Raw genomic sequence first — 26,681 nt, 5'->3', positions numbered from 1 at the left:
TCCCCCACCCTTCTTATCTCCTCCTTTTCTTTTTCTCTTTCTTCTGCTTTTCCTCCGACATGGTTTACGCCTCTCTGCTCATATTGTTTATGATCTGATTGCTCGTCTTGAGTTAGAGCTGTGCAGGAAATGATGTATGCATTCATGTTCTATAGTACTTTCTGGCGCTGCATGGCATATGTTGGTCATTTGTACTTATATTGTTATGACTTTGTAGTTTTCCCGCAATTTGCTGTGTCGGATTGTGTTGTTTATGTTCTGTTTATCCATTTTCAATAAAAACAAATTAAACAAAAAACAAAGGGAAAGATTTTTGTCATTTTTGTTGTTTTTTTTTTTTTAACGAGTAATGGCAGCGATCTGCGATTTTTTTTGCGGTACTGCGACATTGCGGCGGACAGATAGGACCCTTGACTGACATTTTTGACACTTTTGGGGTTACCAGTGACATTACTGCAGTAATCAGTGCTATACATATGCACTGTTACTGTAAAATGACACTGGCAGGGAAGGGGTTACCTTTTTTTGAGAGGGAGGGGTTATGTGTGTCCCTAGGGGCGTGATTCTAACTGTGATTGGCTGTGGCTTGAGGTGTAGGAACAGTGATCAACGGTCCTACATAGTAGAACCGTATGATCACTATTCCTACACAGGGGAGAATGACAGGCGGCTTGTTTACATCAGCCGCCTGCCTTTCTCCCTCTGCACAGACGATCGCCGAGTGACCGGCGGACATCGGGTCTGCCGGTCACGCGCGCGCGGGGGGGGGTCCGTGACCGCGCGGGAGCGCGCCTCCAGGGGCGCGTGCTTGCTCCCTAGACCTTCACAGGCTAGCGACGTAGTACTACGTCACTCTGCCTGTGAGGGGCTGACCGCCGCAGTAAATAGTCGTGCGGCGATCGGCAAACGGTTAAGGCTGGGATCACACTCTCAAAAGCAATCTGTGGTGAATCGTTTTTCAGGGTGCAGCTAAACAGCCACTGTCAGGCGTTCAGGGGCTGATCTTTCCACCTCCTGGTTGTCCTTTTTTTTTTTTGCTGAACGGATGGCAATTTACAATGGAGCTAATGTACCACAAACACCACCTAAGCGCTTGGCTCACATAGATTGTAAAAGTCCAAGTTTGACAGGCAGTGCCATCTGTCAACTCAGAAGGCTGTGTTAGACTTTCTGCAGCCGTGATGCAAAGCTGCAGCTTGTGAACAGCTCCTCTAGCTTTACACTTTAAGTGGGTTGTCAGGGAGCAGTAAAACTGCAGCTCAGCCACCTATTTTTACCACCACCAGCTGCTTGTGTGAAAAAGGTCTCCTTTAACCACTTTAAGACCGGAAGGATTTGCCCCCTTCCTCACCAGGCCCTATTTTTTCGATTACTTTAATGGACAATTGCGCAGTCGTGCGACGATGTACCTAAATAAAATTGATGTCCTTTTTTTCCCACAAACAGAGCTTTCTTTTGGTGGTATTTCATCAACTGTGCGATTAAAATTTTTTGCACTATAAACAAAAAAAGAGCGACAATTTATAAAAAAAAAAAAAAAAACTATTTTTCACTTTCTGCTATATAACATTCTCAAGAACGGTCGGCTGTGTTTACAATAGCTGACCGTTCTTCTATCTCAGTGGGGAGCGATCGCAGGTGTCAGGCGGCAATCGGAGCCGCCTGCCCGCTGCATCGGCTTGCCCGCTGGCAAGCAGGGGCGGGAGCGTGCCGCTGGTGGCATGCGCTCGCCCTCTAGCCTCCTGTACGCGAGCGACGTACGGCTACGGCGATTTGCCTGGGAGCAGCTGCCTGCCGCCGTATAACTGCAGCGGGCAGTCGGGAACAGGTTAAGAAACAACTGTTTTTTTTAAATAAAAATAACAAACATATTATACTTACCTCCTCTGTGCAGTTGCTTTTGCACAGGGCAGCCCGGATCCTCCCCTTCTCAGGTCTCTTAGCTGCTCCTGGCCCCTCCCTCTCTTTGAGTGCCCCCACAGCAAGCAGCTTGCAATGGGGGCACCTGAGCCGAGCTGCAGCTCCGTTTATCCATTCAGACATGGAACTGTGGTTCAGCCCCCACCCCCTCTCTCTCCTGATTGGCTAGCTGACTTTGAGTAACAGCAGCGGGAGCCAATGGCGCTTAGTCAATGAGGAGGGGAGACCCGGACAGGTGAGACAATCATGGACATTGTTTGATCGAGAAGGGGCTCAGATAAGAATCAGGGGGGGCTGAGGGGGGCTGCTACACACAGACGTTGTGTAGCATAGAATGCATTAGGATAAAAAACCTTATGCCTTTACAACCACTTTAATCAAAAATAAATATGAATGTGGAGCATCCAATGGTCCAATTAGGCTAAGTTCAAGCTTGTGGACTGTGAGAATGCACACAAAAACTTGTTTCCTCCCAACGTACGAAAACACAAAACCCTTATGCAGGGCAGTGCTATTAATTCCTAATGGTACCCCCATAAATCTAGCTACACACATGTTTTGGCATGCTATGATTCTTGAAAAGAGTCATGCACTTCTTTACTGTGTTTTTCTTTTTTTTTTTTGTGAAATCAACGAGCTGCCCTAAATGCAATGCGCTGTCATGCGCAAAAACGCGTGTGCTCTGCTTCACCTGCATAGGTGTGAATGAAGCCTTAGAGTCAGACAGTAGGGTCAATTTACAAACCTTTACCGCTTGCAATAAGGGTATCATAATACTAATTTGCATAAATTATTGCATGCGGTAAATTCGGTTCAAGTCACAAAAAAAATAAAAATAACGATTATGCGGTATTTACGGGAAAAAAAATTGTGCCGGTAAATATCGCAAAAAAAAGCTCTTCAGTCCAATTCACAAACAGACCAGAGAGTGAAAAAGCATGCGATAATTACCACCAGGGTTTTTCTGTCGGTATAACAGTATTTGTAGTAGCGGTATTTGTCAAAAAAACAGCAAATAGCTGGTTTCTATGCAGCGGGCCAGGAAGCCGGCTGCTGCGTCCTTAACAACAGATGACTCATCAGCTGTCAGCAGGCTTCCCATTAACAGCTGATTGTAAAAAAGCCAACAAATAAAAAGTATGTAAAAAAAAAACAGCTTGGGGTCCCCCTCCCCAGTCTATACCAGACCCAAAGCCAAAATTAAAAAAAAATGGCATTGATCCCCCAAAAATCCATACCAGACCCTTATCCGTGCATTCAGCCTGGCAGGTCAGGAAAGAGGGGGGGGGGTGAGTGAGCGCCCCCCCTTCTGAACCATACCAGGTCACATGCCCTACACATGGGGGGGGGGGTGGACAAGGTCCTCATCCCCACAACCATGGCCGGTGGTTGTGGGGGTCTGCAGGCAGGGGGCTAATCAGAATCTGGAACCCCCCAGATCCCTGCCCCCCCATGTGAATGCGTATTGGGTACATAGCACCCCAAAGACATGCTGGTAGGTTAATTGGACCCTGTATAAAAAAAAAATTGGCCCTACTATGTATGTATGAGTGTGAATTAGGGACCTTAGATTGTAAGCTCCTTGAGGGCAGGGACTGATGTGAATGTACAATATATATGTAAAGCGCTGCGTAAATTGACAGCGCTATATAAGAACCTAAAAATAAAATAAATAGTAAACCCTACCCATTCACCAAAAAAAGTAATAAAAACACACAGTTTTTGACAACTTCTTTATTAAAAAATAAAAAAATATTGTCCCACGATGTAAATCCACCATCATTCATGCCGCCCGCTGCCCACCACCCGCTGGACCCGTTGTAAATGAAGGCTGCCTGCCCACTGCAGGCTCTGCCATTTCTTATATAGGTAAGGGTTGGGGCCTCCTGGCTATGTCACCTGGTAGTCTCGCCCCTTGTGACGTCACCAACCCAGCATGCACCGGTCCGTGACGTCACAAGGGGGCAGAAGCGTCTTTATTTTTTTGAATTTTTCGGGTCCGGCGGGTGGTGTGGTTGATGGTGGATTTACATCAGGGGACACTATTTTAAAAAAATTTTATTTAACCTCCCTGGCGGTATGATTCTTTTGGATTTTAGGTGCTAAAAGCGGTACCATTATTTTGCATGTAATTCCTAAGAATGAGCAGCCCAAACCAACTGTATACATTATATATATATATATATATATATATATATATATATACGTATATATATATATATATATAATGTATACAGTTGGTTTGGGCTGCGCATTCACAAGAATTACGTATATATATATACATATATATATATATATATATATATATGTATATATGTGTGTGTGATATATATATATATATATATATATATATATATATAAAAGTACAGTAAAACTGCAGGAAAGGGCACGGGGGGGCAATGTAATGTGATTTTTCTTTATTTTGAATGGTATCAGTTGTTTGGTGTGTTTTTACATTTGAATTTGCCGCCGGTTCCACCCCCCTGCGAACGTCACGTCGCCGGAGACGGAAGCCGGGGCTCGCAGACGATCGGGAGGAAGCTCCGCCGCAGCATACCGCCCGCATACTTCGCTGGATCCCGGGGAAAAGGTAAGTAAAACCTCTACCAGGATCCAGCGATCTTCCTAGCGCTACCCCGAGTGTGGCTCAGGTTACCGCTTTTGGCTCTAAAATCTAACCCCGAGTCACGCTCAGGAATACCGCTAGGAAGGTTAAGCAATTGTCAAAAACTGTGTGTGTTTTTATTACTTTATGACACTTTTAAGGTGAATGGGTAGGGATACTATGTACCCGATACTCATTCACATGGAGAGGGGGGGGATCTGGGGGCGATAAGCCCTCTGCCAGCAGGCCCCCACAACCACCTGCCACGGTTGCGGGGATGAGCCCCCCATGTCCCAAAGCACCCACCCCCCTTTTGAGGGCATGTGCCCTGGTATGGTTCAGGAGGGGGGGGGGGCGTTTGCTCCTCGTCACCCCCCCCCCTTTCCTGACCTGCCAGGCTGCATGCCCAGATAAGGGTCTGGTATGGATCTTGGAGGGGACTTCACACTGTTTTTTTTTTATTATTTTGTTTTTTTTTTTTCATACTTTTTAATTGTCGGCTTTTTTTTTTTTAACAATCAGCTGTTAGCGGGGAAGATAATGAGTCATCTGTTGTTAAGGACACGGCACGCTGTTTTTTGACAAATCACAGTCCGCTCCTTAGCATCCAGCGGTAAATTACCACATTAAATAATGCAATAATTACTGCTAAATCTAACAAATACCGCATTCGGTATTTAACTCAAAATTCTTAGTGAATTAAACACTTGCACAATTTTTACTGCATGTGGTATTTTACCGCATTTTATTAGCCGTTATTTGTAAATTAACCCCAATGGTAGAATGCACCTAGACAAGAAAATACAGTATATTGTAATACAACAAATATGTTATTATTGCTATACATGTTCTCTTTGTATGAAATAATATAATGTATAATATATAATTTTTATAATATAAAATAATATAATATATGTAATGAAAAATATTTTCAAATCACTTTATTGTCATAAAATTTGCATTTTCTAAGCCATATTCACCTAGCAACCAGCACTTTACTTTCTAGATCGCCATATTTCTGGTCCAGTAAAAAAAACAATGGAAGGCAGCCAATACCTCTGCTTTGGATCTACGAGTCCCAGCAAGTTCTTCCTTTTAAACAGCGTACAGCCAACCAGGAGGCTGGCTTTGTATTCTGTCTCTTGTAGTTTTACAGCTGATGAAGATTTGCTGGTTGCTTATAAGAAAGAGACACCTTTTCATACAAACTATGTAGACAAAGGACATGCCCCTCACATCCCCCTCAACTTGCAGAGAACATGAAGAATTAATATGTAAAAATGAATCGGTTAAAGGGACAGCAAAAAAAAAAAAAAACTTGCACAAATGTCTCAGGCATTCACACAGGCGTGAAGGCAAATCTCCCTAATTTGTCTAATATGTTTAATTCCTATTTCCTATGGCCAGCTTTGTCTAGTCTAGTGGCCGTAATGTAGTATTTTCCTGAGTGGTATTTCAGGAAAATACCACATTAAGGCCACTAGATGGAGCTGATGATCATAGCAAATAAACATTTTGGGAAAATTACGGCATTTAATCTTGATGGCACGGTGAACACATGAGACATTTGCATGGCATTTTTTTTTTTTTATAAAAATACCACTAAGAATAACATAAAAAAAACCTATAGTAACTAGATTGTTTTTTTTTTTTTTTACTGATTTCAATATAAAGAAATAGAATTTCCATTTGTGGGCTACTTCATGTTGATGTTTGACTTTTCAGCCTGTTTAACTAACAATTTTTTGGTCTGTTTTGGATAGAGCAGGGAAGGGATATGGCCTCTGTCAGATGTTTACTGTTCTCTGTAGTAGTTGGGGGATTTTTCCCTTACCTTCTGTGTCAGTAATAGGTGGCATTATGCATAGATGTTGGGGTAGGAATACCACTAGCCAGGGTATTATGGTGAATACTAATAAGTTGTGATGAGCAAATGTCCTCGGGTTTGACTTGTGGGCTATTTGCCAAACTCATTTTTCTCCACTGTAGCTCTTTGAATGATATTCAGCTTGGAACCAGATGATAATCTCCAAAAGATACAATTAAAAGCGCCATAGTGTAAAATAGTAAGGTCATTTATTGAAAAAAGTTGATTATTGCACTTACAGCAAGTAATAAACATCAGACATGGATAAAAGCCGGCCGACAATACCAAGCACCCCTCCTTTCGGGATCTCCCTAATACTCGGTGAAGTCAGCACATTGTGAACTCGACGCGTTTCATCACAAATGACGTCGTCCTGGGGCATGGGCGGCATGCTGACTAAACCCATTATATAACAAAACTTTAAGCTGTAACCACGCCTCGATCTGAGCTGTGGGACTTCACAGACTAGAACATCATCTTAGATAAGGGAAAACTACCCTTCCTTTCAATCACTTTGCGGCAATCTGAATCAGAGTTTGAAATACTGATCTTAAATGTCTAATTTAATTCATCAACAGTAATGATTTACAAAGCCATATTGAATGGTAAATAAATGAAGTCTATAAAAACTTGATAAAAAATCATCACTAACAACCAAAACAGCAGCCGCAAAAGATCATTGCGAAACATAGCACGCCCCCGTACCATCTTGAGTGAGAGACAGACATCCTACCTCTTTATCCTAAAATTGTAATAAAAAATTAACGTAAAAATATATAAAATGTATATTAAATGGAAAAAACCTATTTTTATAATAATTACATACAAAAATGGGTATATTGGGACAATGTTAACCCTATGGACTATACTATACATCTGGTGTCCACATCAGAGTGCCCCCTTACATCTGGTATCCACATCAGAGTGCCCCCTTACATCTGGTATCCGCATCAGAGTGCCCCTTACATCTGGTGTCTGCATCAGTGTGGCCCCTTACATCTGGTATCCACATCAGCGTGCCCCATTACATCTGGTGTCCCCAGCAGAGTGCCCCTTACATCTGGTGTCCACATCAGAGTGCCCCTTACATCTGGTGTCCCCAGCAGGGTACCCCCTTACATCTGGTGTCCCAAGCAGGGTACCCCCTTACATCTGGTGTTCCCAGCAGAGTGCTTCCTTAAATCTGAGGTCCCCAGCAGAGTGCCACCTTACATTTGGTGTCCACATCAAAGTGTCTTCTTACATCTGGTGTCCACATAAGGGTGCCCCCTTACACCTGGTGTCCACATCAGGGTGCCCCCTTACACCTGGTGTCCACATCAGGGTGCCCCCTTACATCTGGTGCCACATTAGAGTGCCCCCTTACATTAGGTGTCCACATCAGAGTGCCCTCTTACATCAGTTGTGCACATTAGATCCCCCACCTTACATCAGTTGTCCACATCAGAGTGCCTCCTTACATCCAGTGTCCCCATCAGAGTACCCCCTTAGATCAGTTGCTCATGTAGCACCCTCCTAGGTAGGTGCTAGGTAGGTAAAGCCTAGTGTCTCCAACTGCTTATCAGGGGACCCTGATTGTTAGTTTTGCCTGTTTCATGTGTCCATGTGTGATTCATCTGGCCTGAGGGAGTGTCCCCGTTGTATCCAATAGGGGGGCCTGTTGGACAGTGGAGGGAACCCAGCCAGTGACACACAGGCTTTTGTGGCTGTCCCAGTGGGTTGGCACAAATAGTGATGCATCCTGGGATATGTTATAAAAGCCAAGGGCACATGTGACAGGGTGTCTTTGGGCGGGAAGCCAGGTCCCAGAAGGAGGTTGATATTTGTCTCTCCTTCTGCTGCAGTGGATGGTGGTCACAGGCGGTCCGCCATGTGAGCCAGGAGTGTGGAGCTGAGCCAGGAGGTCCAGTGTATGCTGACTAGGGGAGTTGGAGGCGGAGCAACCCAGGCAAAAACAGTGTCCGTGAGTACCGGGAAGCTTGACGGGGGTCTGCCCAGGAAGGGGACCACTTCAGTGGAGAGCCACTGGACACAGGTGTCAGCGCACTCAGCAAGTGAAAAAGGGGGTGCCAAGTTAGAACCCCGAAGAGTGATTCAAATGGGAACACATTATCTATCTTCACTTCAGTGGCAAGGTGAAGCAGCTGCCTTGCTGCACACTACAGATAGTTGTCCTCAAGATTGTGCATAGTTCATAGTTGGAGTATCCCACTCACCCCTTCTACTATCCCAGTTCTAAATAAAAACACAAAAAACCAACATCCCTGGATTGATTATTGATTCGCCCAGGACTTTCAATGCTATTTGTCTGCTATCAGTTGCTAAGGGTAACCCAGGGGAATCCAGAAAGTGTAATTCTCAGCAGCCCTCTAGGGGGCAGTGCTACACTTCCATCAGAGTACCCCTTTACATCAGGTGTCCACATCAGATTGCCCCCTTACATCTGGTGTCCCCAGTAGAGTGCCCCCTTACATCTGGTGTCCCCAGTAAGTTCCCCCTTACATCAGGTGTCCCTCCACACTCCAGAGTTGCCCCCCCCCCCCCTGTACTCACAGATCACAAACTCTGTAAAGAAGGCAGCTCCTCCTTGATCTCTCCAGTCATGTGTATAGGTGAAAGAGGAAGAAGGACAGTCTGTCTTCCTTTCTCATGCTGAGACTAAGGTGCCGGCTCTCTCTAACGCCCCCTGCGGGCTGCAGGGAGGAGAACGCCTAATCTTGTCTCCAACATTCTTAGGGTGCCACAGTCCGCCCTGAATTATGTGTCCGGGTTTTAGGCAGACTGAAAACCGGACATATGATTCAAAACCCGGACAATCTGTTTAAATCCTGGACAAGGGGTAACCCTATCCCGCACGCTTAAACAGTGATTGCACCACACATGTAAAATATTGCTGCAAATGTCAGAAGGAAAGCAATAATTCTAGTGCCAGACCACTTGTGTAACTCTAAACTGGTAAGATGTAAAGGCTTTTAAAGGATCGCCTATAGAGAGTTTTTGGCAAAAATAAAAAAAGCAAAAAAAAATGGAAATTATATTGTGTTTTTGTGAACTAAAATTAATTAAAGTTGTTTTTTTTTCCTGAAAATTTGTAATTTAAAAATGGCTCTGCAAATACTGTGGAACATAAAAAAATTGCAACAACCGCCATTTTAGTCTCTGCTTTCAAAAAATATATAATGTTTGGGGGTTCTAGGTAATTTTCTAGCAAATAAATGCTGATTTTACATGTGCGAAGTGTCATAATTGGCCCGGTGGTCAAATGGTTGATTGTGCTCGGTGACCTGTATCTGTTTTCCTAGACAGTACATTCTTTTACTCTGGCACTGGTACTCTCTGGTGGGTTATTGGGTTGGAAATAATTATGGAATTGTTCACTGGCATTTGGAAAAAAGAAAAACAGGTTGAGTGCTTTAACACATTTTGTATGACAGTTGTCCATGTTTCACATGGCTTTATATGTATATTTTTTATTTAATTTAGCTGGTATTTTATACAAAAGACAGGGAGCAATATTGTCACCAAGCCTGGGTAATAGATCCTGCCCTTGGGTTCTACGGCCAGTTAGACTTTATATAGCAGTGATTGTATTGTCATGTGTATCATATCATCTGATTTCATGGTATCTGAATGCAGGCAGCAAGTCTTAGAGTGATGAGTAGGTAGGCAGGGGCTTTTTCAGCAGTATGGGTTCCCCCAGGGAACTGTTTCCAAGAAGGTAGCTGGTCTTCTGCCAAGCTTTGATAACTGATTGCATGGTACTTTGCTGGTTCATCCTGTTGGTAACCACAAGGTGAAGGCAGATGAGCAGAGCAGTAAACAGCATACCTCCAAACCGTCCAAGATTCGCCGGTACTGTCCCAAGATTTCCAGTAAATCCCAGTGTTCCGTAAATCCGGGCTGAATCTCCCAGCAGCCCAGTGCCGGTACAGGTGCTGGCACCTGACACCACTAATCCACCTGCCAGGTGCAGCAGTTTCCCCAAACCCCCCCCCCCCCCGCCGTATTTCGTATGAATAGAATAGTAGGGAGGCTAGGTTTGCTCCACCTCCTCCCCATGTCCCCCTGTGCCCTCCCACAACCCCGGCGTGCAGCCAATGCTGTGCCTGTGAAGAGGTTGTGTGGGCAGAAATTTTAAAGCAGTGCTCCTGATGTCCCTTCCTGAGCCTCTGGAGACCAGCTAGCCTCGGTATTCATTCTTTGACTGAACTCTCCCCTCTCTCTTCTTTCTATCTAATCCTTCCTTCCACATAATATAGTGATCCATCCTACCTTCCATGTACCAGGTTGATCCTTCCTTCCTGCCTTCAATGTATCATAGTGATCCTTAATGCCTTCCATTTACCATAGTAATCCTTCCTTCCCGCCTTCCATGTGCCATAGTGATCCTTCCTTCCTGCCTTCCATGTGCCATAGTGATTCTGCCTCCCATGTACCATAGTGTTCCTTTCTGTCTTACATTTACCATATTGATCCTTCCTGCCTTCCATGTGCCATAAGTGATCTTTCCTGCCTTCTATGTGCCATAGTGATCCTTTCTACCTTCCACATGTCAAGGTGATCCTTTCTGCCTTCCATATACCATAGTGACCTATGCTGCCTTCCACGTGCCATAGTGATACTTCCTGCCTTCCACATGCCATAGTGATCCTTCCTGTCTTCCATGTGCCATAGTAATACTGTTATGTAAGGGTATCAGCCAAATGATCAGACCAGTGGTGATGTGCAATGTAGAACATAGATTACACAGGAGATCATGTGGATAGGGTTTTGCAGTACAAAACAGCAATATGAGGAAGGGAGAAGCAGGCATAAAACATATCAAAATTATTCTATTGCAGTTCTACTAATGGCCACTAGATGGCAGCATAGTGCTCTGAGTTCAGTTTACTGATAGGATAAAGAGCTGAAGATTCTCACGTGTTCCAAGAGATTCATCGTTCATTCAGCAGACTGTGAGCTGAGGGGATTTCCTGCTAGCACAGACTTCCCACTGCCACTGCTGATGCTGACTTCGGGCAGGAGGCTCTGGGGGCCGTAGATAGGACCAACCGACTGCTTGGACAACTTCTCCACATGGACTGTAACAGAGTCCTCTCCAGTGACTGGGGCTTGGATAGATGCTGCGTGCTCTTGTGCTCACTGCTGGTGGCCCACACACCAGACTGATCGAATGAGGACCCAGCACCTGGGGACAGCTCACTTGCAAAGTCACTGCTGTCCCATCAGGCAGGATCTCTCTGAGCACAGGACGCTGGGAGGAGCTGGCATTTATACTCCCTGGGCGTGTCCTGGAACTCAGGGGATGCTGGGAGCCCAGAGGATTGTGGGGAATTGAGTTAAAGGGTCTTGCACATGCATCTGGATAAAGGGGCACACCACTACAATACTTCCTGCCTTCCACATGCCATAGTGATCATTCCTGCCTTCCACATGCCATAGTAATCCTTTCTGCATTCCACGTGCCATAGTGACTCTTCCTGCCTTCCATGTGTAATAGTGATCCTTCCTGCCTTTCATATGTCATAGTGATCCTTTCTGCCTTCCATGTGCTATAGTGATCCCTCCTTCCTTTCTTCCATGTATAATAGTGATCCCTCCTTCCTTTCTTTCATATACCATAGTGATCCTTCCTGCCTTCCGTGTACCATAGTGATCCTTCATTTCATCCATGTACCATAGTGATCCTTCTCTCTCTCTCTCTCTTCCTATGGTTTGGTTCACAATGGAACACAGTGCAGGAAAGGGGCGTTCCATGCGCATTTCCCACACTGCATGCAACCATGCTACCCTTGTGAGACAAACATGGGTGCCCCTATATTGTTAATGGCAGTGTGTTTGCGGCCACCAAACCACATGGTACTGCAATACTATGTGGTTTGTTGTGGTGCGATTTGAAAAAGTAGTGCTTCGCAGAGTGTCCTCATTTACTTAAATGAGTCATGATCAGTTGTTTAACCATGGCCCTTAAGCCCCTCCCACTATTATGTTTGGACACACCCACTATCTTCCTGAAATGTCCCCTATTCTCAAGTTCAAAAGTTGGGAGATATGAAACACAATTAAACATCAACAATTTGACTGTCAAGCAAGGTGCCAAACTGGAAAATTAGTTCAGAGCCTAGGACTATACAGTGAGATCATTGCCAGGCCAGGAGCAGAGTCAGGACAGGCCAGGAGCAGAGTCAGGACAGGCAAGGAGCAGAGTCAGGACAGGCAAGGAGCAGAGTCAAGACAGACAAGGAGCAGAGTCAGGAAAGGCAAGGAGCAGAGTCAGGACAGACAAGGAGCAGAGTCAGGACAGACAAGGAGCAGAGTCAAGACAGGCAAGGGGCAGAGTCAAGACAGGCAAGGGGCAGAGTCAGGACAGGCAAGGAGCAGAGTCAAGACAGGCAAGGAGCAGAGTCAGGACAGACAAGGAGCAGAGTCAGGAAAGGCAAGGAGCAGAGTCAGGAAAGGCAAGGAGCAGAGTCAGGAAAGGCAAGGAGCAGAGTCAGGACAGGCAAGGAGCAGAGTCAGGACAGGCAAGGGGCAGAGTCAGGAAAGGCAAGGAGCAGAGTCAGGACAGACAAGGAGCAGAGTCAGGACAGGCAAGGGGCAGAGTCAGGACAGGCAAGGAGCAGAGTCAAGACAGGCAAGGAGCAGAGTCAGGACAGACAAGGAGCAGAGTCAGGAAAGGCAAGGAGCAGAGTCAGGAAGGCAAGGAGCAGAGTCAGGACAGGCAAGGAGCAGAGTCAGGACAGGCAAGGAGCAGGCATAAACAATAGACAAAGCTGGGGAAGCCAGTGACTTGAACTCAGATGCAGGATCACAGGAATAGCGCTCCGAGTATACAGGAGCTAAATAACGTGGGGAAAAGGAGTCCAGGCACACAGCAGGATGTTCTGACAACATAGCTGTCTTTGAGGGTTAAAAAACTGAAAGTCTAATAAAAAGTATGCAAACCCTAACAACAATTGTCCCTTGTTTTCTACCTTTTGGTCTGCTAAATGTATACCATTTTTCAGTCTGGGGACATGTCGATCAGTGGTCACATGATCAGCCAGACCTTCCACAACAGCTCCGAGAGTTTTTGGAGAATGTCACGAGTAAAGAAATCAGTTAAAGGACAAAAAATAAAACAACATAATAAAGCGGTATTAAACCCAAAAACAAACTTCTATTATTTTGCAGCTAATTATTCCTTAAAGTGACTGTAAAGTCTCATTTTTTTTCTATTAAAATAACAAACATGGTATACTTACCTCCTCTGTGCAGTGGTTTTGCACAGGGCAGTCCTGATCCTCCTGCCTGGAGCTTCTGGCCCCTCCCTTCTGTTGAGTTTCCCCACAGCAAGCAGCTTGCTATGGGGGCACCTGAGCCAAGCTGCAGCTCCGTGTATCCATTCAGACAGGGAGCAGCCGTTTGGCCCTGCCCCTCTCTCTCCTGATTGGCTAACTGAGTTTGATTGACAGCATCAGGAGCTGAAGGACCTGAGCCAGATGTGGTGGAACTGAGTTCCACCAAGTTCCAGCTGAAAAAAAAGCCCTGCATTCTATGCATTCAGATAAAAAGCCTTCTGTATGCAGCAGCCACCCCCAGCCCCCCTAATACTTTCCTGAGCCCCACCTCTGTCCAGCGATGTCCACGAGTCGCTCGGCCATCCGGGACTCTCTCTCCTGATTGGCTGGGACCCTGCCGCAGCACTATTGGCTCCTGCCGCTATCACACTCAGTTAGCCAATCAGGAGAGAGAGGGGGAGGGGCCGAATGGCAGTTCCATGTCTGAATGGATGCATGGAGCTGCGGCATGGCTTGAATGCCCCCATAGCAAGCTGCTTGCTGTGGGGGCACTCAACAGGAGGTAGGGGCCAGGAGCAGAAACAAGGGACATGATAAGAGGAGAATCCAGGCTGCCCTGTGCAAAACCAGCTGCACAGGGGAGGTAAGTATAACATGTTTGGTATTTAAAAAAAAGAAAAAAAAATTAGACTTTACAATCACTGGTTGTAAACCTCTAAAATGAAAAGGGAACAAAGCATTTCCTTCTATGGTGTGTACTTGTCTCAATCCAAAGAACCTAGTGTGGTTCCCTTCTCCTAGTTCTGCTATCTGTGGGAATCACTTCTGTCTAACTTGACACCACAGAATCCCGGCAGATGCCCTACCCCCTCGCCCATCCACTTCCCCGGCACACAGCAGGTCATCAACTGTGCATGTTTTCCTCTGCGTGAGTGTAGAGGCTGGTGTGTTTATTCATTCCACTCAGGTCTCAGATTACACTGGGCTCTCCTTTCATGCAGTGCAGTGCATGACATCAGATCCCCACCCCCCTGCCTTCTGGTGCTAAGAAAAAGCTTTTGATCTGTATGTTTTAGAAGGCTGTAAAGAAGTGAAGCTGCAGGTAAATAGGTACAATTTATGTAGGAGGATTAGTTTAATCCCTGTGCTAGTAACTTCCTTGGGTATATATAATCGATTACAACCACTTTACATAGAAAATACACATAGCTATGGACATTAAGAATTTGGGTAACAATGCAGCCATCTGCAGAAGATTAATACTAGTATAAAAACAAGAGCCAGTCAGTGGACAGTTTGTGTATTTCAAGTGAGTTTTCTGTGAATGTCATATCAGACTGGAGCATACCTCTATCTAAAAACCAATCAGAAATAATTACATGATGTTGCATGGCTCTTTGTAATCCATGTTCCTTATTTTAATCTGCATTGTTATGTCTCTTTTAGGGGGGATCCAGATAAATGTGACATTTGGGGAAACACCCCTTTGCATCTGGCTGCTGCCAATGGGCATCTAAATTGCTTGTCCTTTCTGGTGTCTTTCGGGGCCAACATCTGGTGTCTGGATAATGACTACCACACGCCATTGGACATGGCTGCCACCAAGGGCCACATGGAGTGCGTGCGTTATCTGGATTCCATTGCAGCCAAGCAGAATGGTTTAAATCCCAAGGTGGTTAACAAATTGAAGGACCGTGCTTTCCGTGAGGCAGAAAAACGGATACGTGATTGTGCAAAACTGCAACGCAAGCATCATGAGCGGATGGAGAGGCGTTATCGAAAAGAGATGTCTGACCGTTCTGATACCATGAGCTTCTCCAGCTTTTCCAGGTACCCGAATGGGGGCAGGTTCATGGCAGCCTGGGTGGTTTTTCAGAAGATGTAAAATAAATGATGCTAGCCATGCCAAAGGATTTGTCATTTTCAGCATACATGGCATTTCACATTCACCCTATTTATAATAGGAAGAATGTGCACCAGGAACAGCTATCAAATATAAAATGTGAAGAATGATAATTCCTTTACAAGAGAATCTGCTGGCAATAACTCTCCATGTGTTTGTATACAGCTAAAACCCTTGGGGGTCAATTTATAAAACGTTTGCTTGCACGACTGTCAGAAATAAAGTTGGGTGAACGGTTGGGCCCAAGCATGAGTTTGGGCCGAACATTGGCTGTTCGCCCCTTCGACGAACACCAAAATAGTTGGGACGTTCGACCATTTGTTTGGCCCTTCGAACAACCACAATACACTTCACCGCCGCACAGTGCATCAGAAGCCCTGATTGGCTAAAGCAATGAAAGATTTGCCCAATCAGGGCACAGAGCACTGTCAAAGCCATGATTGGAGAAAGCAATGATGACTGTGCCCAATCAAGGCTCATTGCTCTTAGTCCCACCCCACACTATAAAAATATTCCCCCCATAGCGACCATTTGCAGTGTGATAAAAGCATGGAGATAGATAGAACAGGGCTCTGTTCAGTGCATAGTGCACGTTTAATGCAGTATATTTCAGTGCGTTAATGTAGGTTTCATGGGCACAATTAACACCCAAAGACCAATTTTTCCGCACTTGTTTCACAGGTGCATAGCATTTCAATTTTTGACAGCAAGGCCAATTCTTGCTTTTATCAAGAGTACCTCTATAGAGTTACAGTGTAAAGGCATCACCAACACCCAAAGCTCAATTTTTCTGCACCTGTTACTTCTATCCAAAGTCTGCGAAAGAGACACCAGAATTTATCCAAAAAATCTCTCATCTAATTTAATCTAATCTAATCTAATTATATACAGTACATGGTACAGATGTGCCACATTACAGGCAGACTAAGGGGACCCCAGGCAGTATATTTAAAAGGGATTTTTCAGTTTTATTGTTATTTCTCATTTTTATGGTTTCACTTTAAACATCAGTAAATCACTGCTTATTTAAAAATTAAGTTTTTTACAAACTTATTTTTCATTGATATATGAGTTCCCAGTACACTACATTGTGGCCTCATCATACACAGTGGCTCCCCAAGCTATTGTTTATAAAATAAAGAAAGCTCTCAGGGAAAATGGCATTTTTTTTTGGCTTTATTAAATTTCATTATTGCTGCAGCAGGTTCAATACATGGTACAGATGTGCCACATTACAGACTAAGAGGATCCCCCCAGGCACTATTTAAAGGAATTTTTCATTTTTATTTTTATTTCTGATTTTGCTCCTTCCAGCAGTTCTCAGGCCAGGGGGTGTGGCTATTCCTTCCCACAATGCACTGCAGCCATTTAACCACTTAAGCCCCGGAAGATTTTACCCCCATTCCGACCAGGGGGTATTTTGCGATTCGGCACTGCGTGACTTTAACGGACAATTGCGCGGTCGTGCGACGCTGTACCTAAACAAATTTGGCGTCCTTTTTTTCCCACAAACAGAGATTTCTTTTGGTGGTATTTGATCACCTGTGCGATTTTTTGATCACGCGCTATAAACAAAAAAAGAGCGTCAATTTTGCAAAAATAGCAATATTTTTCACATTTTTTATATGAAATTCCCCCCAAAAAAATGTAAAAATCTAAATTTTTTAACATTTTCAGCCAATTTGTTTTATGCTACCTATGTTTGGTAAAAAAAATCGCAAAAAGCGTATTTTGATTGGTTTGCGCAAAAGTTATCGCGTTTACTAACAAAGGGAAAGATTTTTGTCATTTTTGTTGTTTTTTTTTAACGCGTAATGGCGGCGATCTGCAATTTTTTTTGCGGTACTGCGACATTGGGGCGGACAGATCGGACCCTTGACTGACATTTGTGACACTTTTGGGGTTACCAGTGACATTTCTACAGTAATCAGTGCTATACATATGCACTGTTACTGTAAAAATACACTGGTAGTGAAGGGGTTAACTTTATTTGGGAGGGAGGGGCTGTGTGTATCCCTAGGGGCGTGCTTTCTACTGTGATTGGCTGTGGCTTGAGCTGTAAGGACACTGATCAACGGATCTACATACTAGATCCGTGTGATCAGTGTCTTTACAGCGAGGAGAATGACAGGTGGCTTGTTTACACAAGCTGCCTGACATTCTCCCTCTCCCCCGCCGATCGCCGAGTGACCGGCGGACATCGGGTCCGCTGGTCACATGCGCGGGGGAGTCCGTGACCACGCGGGAGCGCGCCTCCGGGGGCGCGCGCTCGCTCCCTAGACCCTCACAAGCTAGTGACGTAGCCCTACGTCACTTTGCCTGTGAGGGGCTGACTGCCGACGTAGATCGGCGTTAGGCAGTCGGCAAGTGGTTAAAGGGGCCTCTGTATGCTGGGCAGTGGGTGGACTATACTCCAGCAGCTGTGGCTGCAAATACAACCCGGTGACAGTGCGTTAGTGCACGTTTAACGCAGTACATTTCAGTGTGTTACTGCACTTTGAACGCAGTATATTCTAGTGTGTTACTGCATGTTTCACGCAGTATATTTCAGTGCGTTATTGCACATTTCACGCAGTATATTTCAGTGCATTAGTGCACGTTTAACGCAGTACATTTCATTGTGTTACTGCACTTTTAACACAGTATATTTTAGTGCATTACTGCACGTTTCACGCAGTATATTTCAGTGCTTTAATGCATGTTTAACGCAATATATTTCAGTGTGTTACTGCACATTTAACACAGTATATTTCAGTGTGTTACTGCACATTTAGCACAGTATATTTCAGTGTGTTACTGCACATTTAACACAGTATATTTCAGTGTGTTACTGCACATTTAGCACAGTATATTTCAGTGCATTACTGCACGTTTAACGCAGTATATTTCAGTGCGTTAGTGTAGGTTTCATTGGCAGAATTAACCGCTTGCCGACTGCGCACAGTATATTTACTGCGGCAGTCGGCCCCGGCCAGGCAGAGTGACGTAGGTCTACGTCGCTCGCCTGTCACTCCTTCCAGAGCCAATAGCGGGCGGGCGCGCGCCCGCCGAGGCGCGCGCCCGCCTCGGCTCGTTCACGGAGGAGTGCGGGAGTGTGACTGGCGGACCCGATGTCCGCCAGTCACACTACGATCGCCGCTACAGCGGGAGAAAGACAGAGCGGCTTGTGTAAACAAGCCACCTGTCAGTTCTCCCTGTGTAAAAGTGAAGATCAAACAGTTCTACTATGTAGAACTGTTGATCTTTGTTTTTACACTAGTAGCCATGTCCCTACACAGTTAGAATCACGCCCCTAGGACACACTTAACCCCTCCCTGTCCAATACTGTTAACCCCTTCCCTGCCAGTGTCATTTTTGCAGTAACAGTGCATATATATAGCACTGATTACTGCAGTAATGTCACTGGTACCCCCAAAAGTGTCAAAAATGTCAGTCAAGGGTCCGATCTGTCCGCCGCAATGTCGCAGTACCGCAAAAAAAATCGCAGATCGCCGCCATTACTCGTTAAAAAAAAAAACACCAAAAATGACAAAAATCTTTCCCTTTGTTAGTAAACGCGATAACTTTTGCGCAAACCAATCAAAATACGCTTTTTGCGATTTTTTTTACCAAACATAGGTAGCGTAAAACAAATTGGCCGAAAATTTTAAAAAATTTTGATTTTTACATTTTTTTTTGGGGGAATTTCATATAAAAAAAAGTGAAAAATATTGTTGTTTTTGCAAAAATTACGCTCTTTTTTTGTTTATAGCGCGTGATCAAAAAATCGCACAGGTGATCAAATACCACCAAAAGAAAGCTCTGTTTGTGGGAAAAAAAGGACGTGAAATTCGTTTAGGTACAGCGTCGCACGACCGCGCGATTGTCCGTTAAAGTCACGCAGTAAAAAATCGCAAAATAACCCCTGGTCTTTTAGCAGGAAAATCCTCCGGTGGTAAAGTGGTTAACACCCAAGGACCAATTTTTCCACACTTGTTTGTCAGGTACATATCATTTCAGTTTTTGACAGCGAGGCCAATTCTTGCTTTCATTAAGAGTACCTCTATAGTACACAGTGTAAAGGCATCACCAACACCCAAAGCCCAATTTTTCCGCACCTGTTACTTCTATCCATAGTCTACGAAAGAGACACCAGAATTTATCCCAAAAAATCTCTAATCTAATTCTATACATAGTACAGATGTGCCACATTACAGGCAGACTAAGGGGACCCCCCAGGCACTATATTTAAAGGGATTTTTCATTTTTATTGTTATTTCTCATTTTTATAGTTTCACTTTAAACATCAGTAAATCACTGCTTATTTAAAAATTAACTTTTTTACAAACTTATTTTTCATTGATACATGTCCCCCAGGGCAGAATCCGGACCCCCATAACCATTGTATGCCCCAATACTTGTATATAAGCCTTCAGAATGGGTACTTTTGATTTTTTTTTTAGTTTGGGTTCAATGAGGTTCGTTATTCGGTTCCGAACGTTTGCGATGTTCGAAAATTGTGCTGAAAACCAAACAGGGGGGTCGTTTGGCCCATCTAAGTCCCAGTTCACACTTGTGCGATGCGGGAAGGCTGCGAATTCGCAGCCTGTTCCCACATCGCAAACGCACATCTGGCAGTTCACACTGCCATATGCGATACGCAGGGGGTGTCAATTAAATGTTAACGACACCCACAGTTTGATCGCATATCGCAGTGCGATCTGACAGTTCGCACAGGATCGGATCGCACAAGTGTGAACCACTGTGCGATCCGATCCTGATGCGGCTGGAAAAAAGGGTCCTGTGCCTCTTTTGTGCGGGTGCAGTGCGAATTTAGCCATACAAAGTGTATGGCTGAATTCGCATCCGCACATCCGATCGCATGTAATGAAGGAGCAGTGCGCTCCGATATTACATGCGATCGCTGCACTCGCAATAGTGTGAACCGGTGTTCCGTGAGAATTACCTACCCCGGTCATTTCCGGCCAGGAACAGCTGAGCAGCGCAGCAGTGCACATGCTCACAGCCCCGGATACGTAATGGAACAGATGAGGAGCTGACTAGTGCGCATGCGCACTAGTAAGAAATGATCACGGTGTACCGTGAAAAAAACCTACCCACGCGGCGGTTACATTAAAACAACTGTGCTGCAATATGAGTCATCTCCGCTGCTGTCCCTGTCACTTCCCTGATCTTGGCTAGTAAATATAAAAGCGGCTCTCGGCTCCGTAAAATATCTTTTCACACACCCGCCGCCGCTTTTATATTTACTAGCGGAGATCAGGGAAGTGAGAGGGATAGGAGCGGAGATTATTCTTATTGCAGCACAGCTGTTTTAATGTAACCGCTGCATTACATACACTGGCGTGAACCGGAAGTGACGAGGGTAGGTTTTTCTCACGGGGTAGGTAATTCTCACGGAACACCGGCCCTTAAGTCAAAAACATTCATGCAAACTGAATAAAATTTCACCATACCAGGTTTTCAAATAACTTAGTTCCTGTATTATCAGCTCCATCTAGTGGCCAAAATGCAGTATAGTTTCCCATATTCCCCTATACAGCATTTTGTCCATGGATGGATGGAGCAGTTGATACAGGAATTAATCTATTTGAAAACATGCTGTGAAACTTAGTTCAGCTTGCATAAATGTTTCATAAACAGACCTTTACTGTGCACGTGAGTAAACAAAGCTAATTGACACCGAAACTATTGATAAAGTCTTGCCTTAGGTCAGGGTTTCAGCTGACTTTGTCCAGGCTTGGACATCTGTCCCTAAACGCAGGTAACCCCGTTGTGTGTGGCTACGTGGAATCCTACATTCTCTCTCTTTCTAAAGTCCATTTAAGAAACAGATGCATAATAATACAGCTAAAATGATTGAAAAAGTGTGATCTTAGTAACAGCCTGTCTTTCTCTTTTCCCCAGCTCAGTAAGCCAGCGCTTCCCCAGTGCCACATTACTTGCCACCATGCCATATCCCCACACTGCAGGCACCACAAAGGGTAAATCAAAGGTGCAGAAGAAACTGGAGAAACGGAAGCAGAATGATGGAACCTTTAAGATATATGAGGATGGTCGGAAGAGTGTGCGCTCACTTACTGGACTTCAGTTAGGAAATGACGTCATGTTCGTGAAGCAAGGCACCTATGCCAGTCCCCGGGATCGAGGCCGACAACATCTCCGGGATATGTTCATTCATGAGGAGGATTCATTATCAAGGGCTATCAGTGACCCTGGACTACATGTGGATTCTGCTCACTCTGAGGTCAGCACCGACTCCGGACATGATTCCCTTTTCACCAGACCAGGTCTTGGCACCATGGTTTTCAGGAGGAACTATCTGAGCAGTGGGCTGTTTGGAGTAGGCAGGAAGGAGGACAATGAACATACCATGGAAAGTGAGCTTGTGAAGCTGCGAAGTAGACTCAAACGTTCTTCAAGTTTGGATGATAGCATTGGCAGTGCCAGAAGCCTTCAGGAGAGAAATGAGCAGGAGCTGCCATGGGAAGAAGAAGAGTTAGGGTTGGATGATGAAGAGGAACCTGACACCAGCCCCCTGGAGACTTTTCTGGCATCCCTGCACATGTCAGAGTTTTCCACTCTTTTGCAGGGTGAGAAGATTGATCTGGCAGCTCTGACACTTTGCTCAGACAATGACCTTAAAGGTATACACATTCCCTTGGGACCGCGCAAAAAAATCCTAGATGGTATCCAGAGGAGAAAACAGGCACTAGATAGACCCCAATCAATAGGAGATACTGAGCTGTAAGTATTTCAATGATAAAAACATTCTTGAATGATGTACTTTTACCTGAAGGGATGATGGTAAATTTATTTTTGGAAGTTGTTCTATAGAAGCATGGATGGAGTATTCAACCAAACTTTTGGGAAAACTTTACATAAGATCAATAAATCAAGATGAGTTTATGAGTTTAACACCACCAGTAGCCTCGAAAGTGGAAAGAGCTAAACACAGTTCATAAGTCCATAAAATGACGGCTTCTTTGTCCCCAGGGCAGCTCTTCAGCAGATTGATGGTTATCTGTAATAGAGTAAAATGGACCCCAGAGGGCGCCTATAACATTTTTTTATTAAATTGATTCTAAAGGAAATAATAAAAATAAATAACACAATAATTCTAAAGGAAATAATACAAATAAATAACACAATAATTCTAAGGCTCCTTTCAGACGGCCGCTCCGCTGCTTAAGTCCGCTGCGGGACTTTTTTTTTTTTTTTCACGGAGCGGATGACATTTCTGTCATCCGCTCCGTGTGCCCGCATATCATCCCATCCGTTTGTGGATGATATACTGACATAATGTAAGTCTATGACATTGCGGATGTCAGCGGATGATATACGGACATAATGTAAGTCTATGGCATTGCGGATGTCAGCGGATGACACCGCTGACATCCGATTTTCCTTCCTTTCCGTTTTTTACACGGAAGGAAAAATGGGGTTCTGTTCCATTCGTAAAAACGGAACAGAACTGAAAGGAGGAAAATCGGATGTCAGCGGATGGTATTCCGCTGACATCCGCAGTGCCATTGACTTACATTATGTCCGCAAATCATCCGCAAAAAAATAGGATGATTTGCTGACACACGGAGCGGCCGTGTGAAAGAGCCCTAAAGGAAATAATAAAAATAAATAACACAATGATTCTAAAGGAAATAATACAAATAAATAACACAATGATTCTAAGGCTACATTCACACCTGAGCGTAGCGTTTTCGCGCGTTTTTACCGCAATTTTTACCGCGATTTTACCGCGATTTTTACCGCGATTTACAGACGTTTTTACAGGCGTTTTTTGTGCAGGAGTTTTTAGATTGAATAGAAAGCAATGGAAAACGCCTGTAATCTGCCCAAAAAGAAGCTCATGTACTTTTTTGAGCGTTGGGCGTTTTGCTCACAGCGTCAAAACGCTCAGATGTGAACAGGGGCCATTGAAATGAATAGGATTTGTCTTGTTGGGCGTTTTGAGAGCTGATCCTAGAGCAGAAAAACTCCCCAAAAACGCCCCAAAACGCCTAGATGTGAACGGAGCCTAAAGGAAATAATACAAATAAATAACACAATGATTCTAAAGGAAATAATACAAATAAATAACACAATGATTCTAAAGGAAATAATAAAAATAAATAACACACATGTTATACCTACCTGCTCTGTGGAATGGTTGTGTACCAAGCATTCCTGATCCTCTTCTTTTATTATTATTATTATTATTATTATTATTTTCAGGTACTTGTATAGCGCTGTCAATTTATGCAGCGCTTTACATATACATTGTACATTCACATCAGTCCCTGCCTTCAAGGAGCTCACAATCTAAGGTCCCTAACTCACATACATACACAGTAGGGCCAATTGTATACAGGATCCAATTAACCTACCAGCATGTCTTTGGAGTCCGTTCCTGGCTCCTCTCCCCTGCTTAGGGGCACCCAATAGCAAGCCTCTTGCTATGGGGGCACTCAAGCATTCTCAATCCCAAGCTGCGCTTTGTGTGTCCATTCCGCTCTCTCCTCATTGGCTCACTGGCTGTGATTGACAGCAGCAGGAGCCAATAGCTTCTGCTGTTGTCTGAGCCATTGATGAGAGAGTGAGCACATCACTGGATCGAGATGGGGTTCAGGTAAGTATAAGGGAGGACTGCACCCAGAAGTTTTTTTTACCCTAATGCACAGAATGCATTAGGTAAAAAACTCTGAGACTTTAGAGACTTTGAGACTTTAGAACCACTTTATTCATATATACTAACTTGCTACACTTAGAAGCGCCCTCTGGTGGCCATTTTAAATTTTACATAAGAGGTTGCTAACACACTAAAAATGAAATCCCCAATAAGTTAATGTGGATTCTGTCATCTGTGGTTATTGCAATATGAAAATTTAACAATGCATTAGTACAAATAGACTGATTTTGCAGTCCGTTATACAGTATCTAGTCAAAACATCTTTTCTCTTTTTTTTTCGATAGAGTAGGAAATGGTAAAATTAACGTAAAGTTTGTTGGGGTTTTTTTTGTCTGAAACCACCTCTTGGACAGTTATCACTCAAACAGTTGTCTTCATTAGATTTCCTGTAACCTCTTGTTATTGGACTCCCCATTACTTTCTGTCCCATTCATAATAATTATCAGACATAGGGGAGAGTTGGTGGTGCTGGATTCCAAAAAAAGTCTGCAATTGCAGCTTTAAGCGTGTTTTCAAATAAATCAGCAGAGAAAAAAAAAAAAGAAGAGAAAAGGACATTCAAATAGGAGAGCTACGGTAAAAAAACATTTCACCAACAGAGAAAATAGCCAAGCCTTAGGGGCTCTATGTATAAAAAAATTGTGAATATCTTATCATTTGCACAAAAGTAATAAAAAATACCTGTAATGTTTAAAATATTTATGTCATTTTCTGAGTGTTGCCTTTCACTGCATGAATTTAACATCCCCTAATCATTGGATCCTAATAGAAAACAGCCATTAGGAAAATGGACCATAACAGTTGAAGAGCATTCACTAATAGAAAGAATAGCATTACACTATAGAATAAGAATACTAAATAATGAGAGAGACCTCTCTCACTGTGCACACAGTCTATGGATATTCCCATTTTAATGGCTGTACAAATGGGTGTTCGGTTGAATGAACCTCCTGGTTGTTAGGGAGCCAGCACTCACCGGCGTCCTAGCAACCAGTGACTCATACCTGCCCGGCACATTCAGCTTTCAGCTGGGAATTGCTGGTGAACAGTTGAATGTAAAATAACAGATATTGTTAAAAAAGAAAAACAGCACGGTGTCCCCCACTCAAAAAAAAAAAAAAAAAAAAAAACCTTTCAAGGCCCAAGAGCCCTGGGGCCATCATAAAAAAATGTCAAAGATTTCTGAGTTTGAGAAAAATTTTTTTTTTTTACAGAATTCTGAGTTTGAAAGTCAGAATTCTGAGATTACAAGTTTGAACCATGCTAAAATTTATTAAACACAATTCTAAGATTAAAAGTCAGAATTCTGAGTTTAAAAGTCAGAATTCTGAGAAGTGATTACTTTAGTGAGAATGACAGATGGCTGTGTTTACATCAGCCGCCTGTCTTTCTCCCTCTCCTGCGAGAGATCGCCAGTGACCGGCGCCCATCGGAGCCGCTGGTCACATGCGCTGGCTCCCCAGGGAACAAACGGGGGCGGGAGCGCGTGTTCGCCCCCCTACAGGTACGCCCCCTACATCATTATGCCACAACCCCTAAAGGATGTGGGGTTGTGGCATAATGATGAGCACTTCAACGAATATTTACTTTAATAAAAAAAACAAATTAATTACTTATACAAAATTAAAACTTCTCATAAAAATGTACATATTAGGAAAAGAAGGAAGTTCCATCAGCTCCAATACAATCTATGATTGCACATTTATTGGGAAACATATGTAGGTGGGCTAACGCGTTTCGCAGAACATATCGTTCATATAATATTAAGCAATGAAAAAAAACATAAACAATACAATAGATCAATATCTTATCATAAGAAACCAAAATGAATTTGTGAAAAATATAATAAATGTGCTCACCACTTCAAACCATAAAGAAAACCTTTAATCTCTTGAGCATGGACGGCATGCAGGTAACAGCACAAGTTCAGCAGCCAAAAATCCATCCGACAGCATGAGAAACGCCGGCAGGGGTGGGTCTGATGTACAGTAAACCCCCCCTCCACCGCTGGGGTTATGTTCCAGCCGCAATAAGTGAAAATCCGTGAAATAGAAAGACCCTATTTAAATACACCCTAGGCATGTTTTATAACTTTCACTGCACTTTTAAAAGCATTTTAACCACTTAAGCCCCAGGCCTATTTTTGGCACTTTTTGTTTACAAGTTAAAATCAGTATTTTTTGCTAGAAAACTACTTAGAACCCCCAAACATTATATATACTTTTTTAGCAAAGAATAAAATGGCGGTCATTGCAATATCTTTTGTTACGCGGTATTTGCGCAGCGGTCTTTCAAACGCCATTTTTTGGGGAAAAATTACGAAAAATTTACATTTCACTGCATTTAAACAGTAAAGTTAGCCCATTTTTTTTTTTTTGTTTATTGTGAAAGATGATGTCACGCTGAGTAAATAGATACCC

At 43.8% G+C, this 26,681-nt stretch overlaps 1 protein-coding gene across 1 annotated transcript in view; it reads left to right on the top strand.

Moving 5' to 3' along the window:
* Positions 1-26,681, top strand: part of USH1G (USH1 protein network component sans) — a 173,487-nt gene that overhangs the window by 118,289 nt on the left and 28,517 nt on the right. Inside the window, exons 2-3 of the mRNA XM_082271728.1 lie at positions 15,119-15,502; positions 21,483-22,322. Coding sequence (XP_082127854.1) covers positions 15,119-15,502; positions 21,483-22,322 — 1,224 coding nt within the window. The remainder of the gene's footprint in view (positions 1-15,118; positions 15,503-21,482; positions 22,323-26,681) is intronic.

The sequence above is a fragment of the Pelophylax lessonae genome (assembly GCF_965119305.1).
Source record: "Pelophylax lessonae genome assembly, chromosome: 11".
NCBI lineage: Eukaryota > Metazoa > Chordata > Amphibia > Anura > Ranidae > Pelophylax > Pelophylax lessonae.
Note: the sequence above shows the minus strand (reverse complement) of the source record. Positions and strands in the feature narration are given on the sequence as shown.